The 7,016-nt window shown below is 43.9% G+C and overlaps 2 protein-coding genes across 2 annotated transcripts; both read left to right on the forward strand.

The window, feature by feature from the left end:
- Positions 1–3,329: 3,329 nt before the first annotated feature.
- On the forward strand, positions 3,330–6,689 carry LOC308096397 (kinesin-like protein KIF2A; the record flags this gene model as incomplete). The annotated part of the gene is made up of 2 exons (XM_080443820.1): positions 3,330–4,667; positions 6,093–6,689. The coding sequence occupies 2 exons, from the start codon at positions 3,330–3,332 to the stop codon at positions 6,687–6,689; spliced, it is 1,935 nt and encodes a 644-aa protein (XP_080299946.1).
- Positions 4,695–6,023, forward strand: LOC308097367 (kinesin-like protein KIF2A; the record flags this gene model as incomplete). Its single annotated transcript, XM_080445124.1, has 1 exon — positions 4,695–6,023. A coding segment is annotated over one exon (1,329 nt), but the record flags the coding sequence as incomplete, so codon positions are not given.
- Positions 6,690–7,016: the final 327 nt, after the last annotated feature.

Genomic DNA, 7,016 nt, shown 5'->3' on the forward strand with positions numbered 1-7,016 from the left:
CAGTGTGGTTAATGCCTTCATTTTTTCACTTTAACCCTATTTTGGGTATGTCAGGCAAACTTTTTCAAAAATAGCAAGAATAGTAGTTTGTTGTTTATGCTATTTTTGAAATAGTTCTAAAATACTTTCTTATTTTGCTGGGGACCTCCTTGAACCCGCTCAAGGACCCCTGGGTCCCGGCACAGACCCCATTTTGAGAACCAGATTACGTTAAGCTATAATGTGAATTCGCAGTAGGATACACCGTAAAGAAAGAAATCACTCAGATACACACAGTTCAAATTTAGTGTGTAGTAGAAGGTCTTTTTGTTTTTGAAGACTAGATGTGTAGCCAGAACATCTCTGGGGAACAAAGGGTTCATCACACTAAGCCATAATAAAGGTTAGAGCTCTGCTAGTTTGGACCTCTCGTCCTCTACAGTTGCAGATTTTGATGAGATAATTTGGAAATGGGGCCTCTGTTTAATCTGATAGATGGAAATGTGGTTTGTAGGCCTACATATACAAGCACAGGTATGCATATTTGATTTAAAGAACAATGTGACATGGGAGATAAGATCCTCTCTTGATAGTTGGCAGCTGCATTCTTAATTTAGTGACTTCAGTCTATAATGTCTACTGCTCTAATCTACTCATCCTACTCAAGTTTTATTTTGCTGTAAACAATTAGGGCTATATACTAGCAATGACACCTTTTTAATTAAATAAACATCTAACCTGAATTTCCAGTTGGGGCTCTCTGTTTTTGGCGCTGTTTTGCCATATATAAATATAGAGAGAGTAGATCATCTTACTTAAAGGGATGATGGTTGAGATAAGAAGTGTATAGTGATCTCATTCTCAGGGAAAGCTATAGCTGATAAGGGTTTAGGAGAAGTAGGGGCGCAGCAGTTAAAGGTAGGGTAAGTGATATTTGTTGGTTAAAACAAAAAGTATTTTGTTAAAAGGCTAAAGCACTATAGTAATCATTGCTATAGAGTGTTTGTTCAGTAGCAGGAGTCTCCCCGTCTCTCCAGCTCTTTAATAAACAGAAAATACATTTTCCGGTAGGTGTCAAAATCGCCAATCAGGAGAAAGTACCAATTTTTAAGCTTCATTTTTATAGTGTTCCAGTTCCAATTTTGCCTGCTCATTTCTTAGTGTCATCACTTTCCAATTTCACTTGTTTAATCTATATCCTGATTGAGTTCTCTATCCTGATTGGATAAAATTGGAAATGAAACTTAAACTGAAACGAAAATGCATTTTCTTTTTGTATAAAGAGCTGGAGAGACATGGAGACTCCTTTTACTGAACAAACACTATAGCAATGAGTCCTAACCCTAACCCTAATATAGAGCTATTTAACACTTATTTTAACCAAAGAAAATCACTTACCCTACCTTTAATCAAATGAATTGATTTAATCTATTCAAACAAATACTCAATTTAAATAAAATAATTGATGGTGGGGAGTTAAAAAAAAGTAATAAGGAAGTAATAGAGAAAATAAATAAATACATAAAAAAATTGCCAAAATACAGATTGGTAGGCCAGTTTTATTTTTGATTTCATTTTTTTCCTTTATATCTTTTAATTCCAGCTGTTGGCTGTATGGCATTTGAGACACTGAAACCTAATAAATACCTAATAGCCAGAGTCATTAGAAGAAAGAAAATTACAAGACTATGTATGCATAGCAGACGCAGCTTCACGGGACAAATATGGCGGCCGCAGCCACATTGACCAATGCAGTATCTCCGTATCTGGCTGAGCGCCAGGAGAATCAGCAGAGAATGGGGCCCGGTCAATGGAGTCTCCCGAGGCCACAGGTAGGCTACCTACAACCTAACAACCAAGTCATGAATTCCTCTACCTTAATCTACATGGGCAACTGGAGGCCCAGTTGTTGCAATTCCAAACATTGAGTTAGCATGACCCGTTTTAGTCCATTATGTATTAAATAGGCTAGTATTTTTTTGTTGTGTCCAATGTATTTAAGTTCATAACATAATCATATAGACCAATTAGTTACTGTTTACTAACATATGAGACTGGACGCACAGGTGATTGTTTCATGCAATCAAATCCCAACCTGTTGTTTTGGGGTGCGCAACCCCCTCTTGTGTGTTGGCTAGTGAGGCGCATCCTAGCGAGACCTGACAGAATGGGTTTCATTGCGCGCATACTGGTTCCTATCAGTGTGACGTTGTCTGTTAAGGGGTCTATAGTTAATCTAATAATTATAACATCCCTTTATTATTACATTTGTGACTAGTATGGGCTATTTTAGAGATTTATAGAATACACTACTGATGATACACAATGTTGGCCCCTGGAGTCTGGAAATGTAGTGGCCCTCTCCATCATCAAAGTTGCCCACCCCTTGAGTCTATATGTGACATTAGCATTTAACAGACAAAACAAACAAACACACAGAGAACCCCTTCAAGATCGGCTTGCTGTACTTTTGCCACCCAGTAAAAAGAATGAAAACAAGTATGTTTGATCTCTACTACTACTACAATCTACTACTCTACTACAATCATGAAAGGCTTTCACAAAAAAAGGACATTCAGGTTTGTATGAAGTTGTCACAGTTGCCCAATACCTCTGTGTGATGCTAGTGTGGTTATTGATGTTGCTAATCAGAATACTTAGAGGCCAGTCTGACATCTGACTTACCTGACTTAAACCCTTTTGCTCTTTGGGGAGCACAGGTCATTCATGAACTTCTTCCAGCTGGTTCGGTGTAGTCTGGACCCAATATTTGGGCACATCTGACCTAGAATTCCATATCTGGGCATGGCTGACTCATCGTGATGTCATCATGACATCAAGAGCGCCACCACCGGATAGTCTATTGGCCAAGCCATCCCTGGATCACACAAGCAAACATGGCTGTTAGTTCTGATGGGCCACCCCTGCAGCTTAAGTTCTGATCGGACACCCCTGCAGCGGGTCCTGGCCCCAGTCCCATTTTTCTTTTTCCTTTCTTTCTTTTTCAGTAGTATTTACAGTGACATTTTCAAATCTGTCCAATCAGCTTGCAGCTGTGACATACCAACTTGGGAGAGTTTGGGGATATTTAAAAACATGACAGCAATGCAGAATTGAGTTACGTTCCAATGTCTGACTGGCATAGATTTTGCATATAAAACACCTCGATTTAGCAATTTTGTGATCATTTAAGTAAGGTAATGGCGTGCAGTTCTGGGACGATTGCAGTTGGCGGTAATGTGGAAATACGGTGCAGTAATGGGCAGCGAAATGTTAAAATGAATAAAATTGCAAAGAACCATCGCACAGTGCCGTCTAAAAGTAGTGACTCTTCACCCAGAAATCACAGAATGGTGGTGACCCGTGCCAGGCTGGCCCCACAACCTGAACCAGTCCCCCCACAAAACACGAGGAGGGAGTGTGATTTTAAAGCAAGTCTAGACTGCAGACCTCTGACCACAACAGACCCTATTAAAAGACACAGGATATGTGTTTGCGTGAGGAAGCGTCCACTGAACAAGAAGGAACTGACCATGAAGCACCTGGATGTGATAACTATTCCCAGTAAAGACGTGGTGATGGTCCACAAACCCAAACAGAAGGTGGACCTGACCCACTACCTGGAAAACCAGACCTTCCGCTTCGACTACACCTTTGATGACGCCACAACCAATGAGATGGTGTATAGGTTCACAGCCGGGCCTCTGGTGGAGACCATCTTTGAGAGGGGCATGGCTACCTGCTTTGCCTACGGACAGACAGGCAGTGGAAAAACACATACTATGGGTGGGGATTTTTCTGGAGAGAACCAGGATTGTTCGAAAGGAATCTACGCATTGACTGCTCGGGATGTATTTCTCATGTTGAAGAAACCCAACTATGAAAAGTTAGAACTACAAGTGTACATAAGCTTCTTTGAAATATACAATGGGAAGTTGTTTGACCTGCTGAATGGTAAAACTAAGCTGAGGGTGTTGGAGAATGATAAACAGCAGGTTCAGGTGGTAGGACTACAGGAGAAATATGTCAGATGTTCGGAGGATGTTCTTAAACTCATACAAGTGGGAAACAGCTGCAGAAGGTCAGGTAAGACTTCAGCCAACGCATACTCGTCTAGGAGCCATGCTGTGTTCCAGATTATTCTATGGAGGAAGGGGAATTTACACGGGAAGTTCTCACTCATTGATCTGGCTGGGAACGAGAGAGGAGCTGACACCTCCAGGGCCGACCGCCAGACTCGCCTGGAGGGAGCTGAGATTAACAAGAGTCTGCTGGCACTAAGGGAGTGCATCAGGGCTCTGGGACGCAACAAGCCTCACACTCCCTTCAGGGACAGCAAGCTAACTCAGGTCCTCAGAGACTGCTTCACTGGGGAGAACTCCCGTACGTGCATGATTGCAACCATATCTCCAGGTATGACATCGTATGAAAATACACGCAACACACTACATTTCGCTAACAGGGTGAAGGAGCTGGCAGTTGACCCGAACCAGGTAATGAAATGGGGTCGACCCAACATCCACACAGTCAATCAGCAGCTAAAGTTTCAAGACGAGGACACTCAGGACAGGCTATGCAGTTCACAGAGAGACGACCTCAAATTGCTCTGTGAACAGAATGAGGAAGTGTCTCCTCAGTTGTTTACCTTCAATGAGGTGGTGTCTCAGATGGTGGAGAAGGAGGAACAGGTTCTATCAGACAACCGCCCCACACAACTTGAACCAGCTCCCCCCAAGAACGTGAGGAGGAAGTGTGATTTCCGAGCCAGTCTAGACTACAGACCTCTGACCACAACAGACCTGATTAAAAAACACAGAATATGTGTTTGTGTGAGGAAGCGCCCACTGAGCAATAAGGAACTGACCATGAAGCACCTGGATGTAATAACTATTCCCAGTAAAGACGTGGTTATGGTCCACAAACCCAAACAGAAGGTGGACCTGACCCGTTATGTGGAGAACCAGCCCTTCCGCTTTGACTATGCCTTTGATGATTCCACAACCAATGAGATGGTGTACAGGTTCACAGCTGGGCCTCTGGTGGAGACCATCTTTGAGAGGGGCATGGCTACCTGCTTTGCCTACGGACAGACAGGAAGTGGAAAAACACATACTATGAGTGGAGATTTTTCTGGAGAGATGCAGGATTGTTCCAAAGGAATCTATGCATTAACTGCTCAGGATGTATTTCTCATGTTGAAGAAACCCAACTATGCAACATTAGAACTACAGGTGTATGCAAGCTTCTTTGAAATCTATAATGGGAAGGTGTTTGACCTCCTGAATGGTAAAGCTAAGCTCATGGTGTTGGAGGATGGTAAACAGCAGGTTCAGGTGGTAGGACTACAGGAGAAAGACATCAGATGTATGGAGGATGTTCTCAAACTTATAGAAGTGGGAAACAGCTTCAGAATATCGGGTAAGACTTCAGCCAACGCACACTCTTCGAGAAGCCATGCTGTGTTCCAGATCATACTACGGAGGAATGGGAAGTTGCATGGGAAGTTCTCGCTTATCGACCTGGCTGGGAATGAGAGAGGAGCTGATACATCCAGTGCCGACCGCCAGACTCTCCTGGAGAGAGCCGAGATTAACAAGAGTCTGCTGGCACTAAAGGAGTGCATCAGGGCTCTGAGACGCAACCAGTCTCACACTCCCTTCAGGGGCAGTAAGCTCACTCAGGTCCTCAGAGACTCCTTCATTGGGGAAAACTCCCGTACGTGCATGATTGCAACCATATCTCCTGGTATGAAATCATGTGAAAATACATGCAACACACTACACTACGCTAACAGGGTGAAGGAGCTGGCAGTTGACCCCAACCAAGTAATGAAAAGTCGACCCAGCATTCTCACAGTCAATCAGCTAGAAATTCACGACGACGTTTGGCTAAGCAGTTCACCACAGAGAGACAAAATTGAACTGAATGAGGGAGAGTCTCCTCAGTTGTTCACCGTCAATGAGGCGGCAGTGTCTCAGATGGTGGAGATGGACGAACAGGTTATCGAACACAACCGAGCCCAACAACCTGAACCAGCCCCCTCCAAGAAAGCGAGGAGGAATTCCGGGGATTTTCAAGCAATTCTGGACTTCAGACCTCTGACCACAGCAAACCTGCTAGAAGACCACCAAGCTGTCTTCCAGGAGTCATTCTGTTGGTGGGGGGATGAGAAGGTGAAGGAGAAGATAGAGCAGATGGATTATGAAGTGGACTCATATGTTACCCTGTTACATATCCTAGACCAGAAGATACAGGTCCTCACTAAACTTCGAGATAAACTGAAGTTGTGCTGTTCTGCACTCCAGGAGGAGGAACTGGCCAGTAAGCAGATCAACCCCAAGAGACTCGTCAGCTGTCAGCCTGATGAGCCTCAGGCTCAGCAACCATCATCCCAAACAGCCATGGATGATCATCTGAGACTGACGCAACTAGAGGCTGAGAATAAAACTCTGAGAGAGGAGAACGCCAAACTTGCCAAAAAAGAAATGATTTGGGCCAAAGAGAGGGAGGCTCTGGAAGCACGCCTCAACAACAAATGCAAAAAGAAGAGTGTCTGGAAAAAGTTCTGCTTCTGGAGGAGATCGGGAGAGGCGATTGGCAGCCCTGAACACTCGGCAGAGGCCAAGGAGGCGAAGGAGACCTTGAAGAAAGGGAGGCGTCGGATGAAAAGCTCTTCTCTGCACAGCATAAGCAATTCTTTGTGCAAATGAGAGGGAAGCTTTGGAAGAGCGCCTCAACAACAAATGCAAAAATAGGTGTTTGGAAAGGTGTTCTGCTGCTGGAAGCCATTTAGACCACATCTTGTTCAGTTAAAACTAGAAAAGTGCACTCCTCAGAGCGCCAGGCCTGCAGGTTGTCTATCCTGGGCTGTGTCAGTCGTTGGATGTAGCCATTGGAACACCAGGAAGCTGTGTGGGGAAATGGAGTTTGAATGACAGACTGTTCGCATTTGTAGCTCAATCTATGAACAGAAGTGAAAAGTGGTTTTAGAGCTAGGTGCACTCTATAGAGGTCCCTCAACATGTGATTCCAATTTG

This window comes from Gymnoscopelus braueri (genome assembly GCF_963280865.1).
Source record: "Gymnoscopelus braueri genome assembly, chromosome: 12".
NCBI lineage: Eukaryota > Metazoa > Chordata > Actinopteri > Myctophiformes > Myctophidae > Gymnoscopelus > Gymnoscopelus braueri.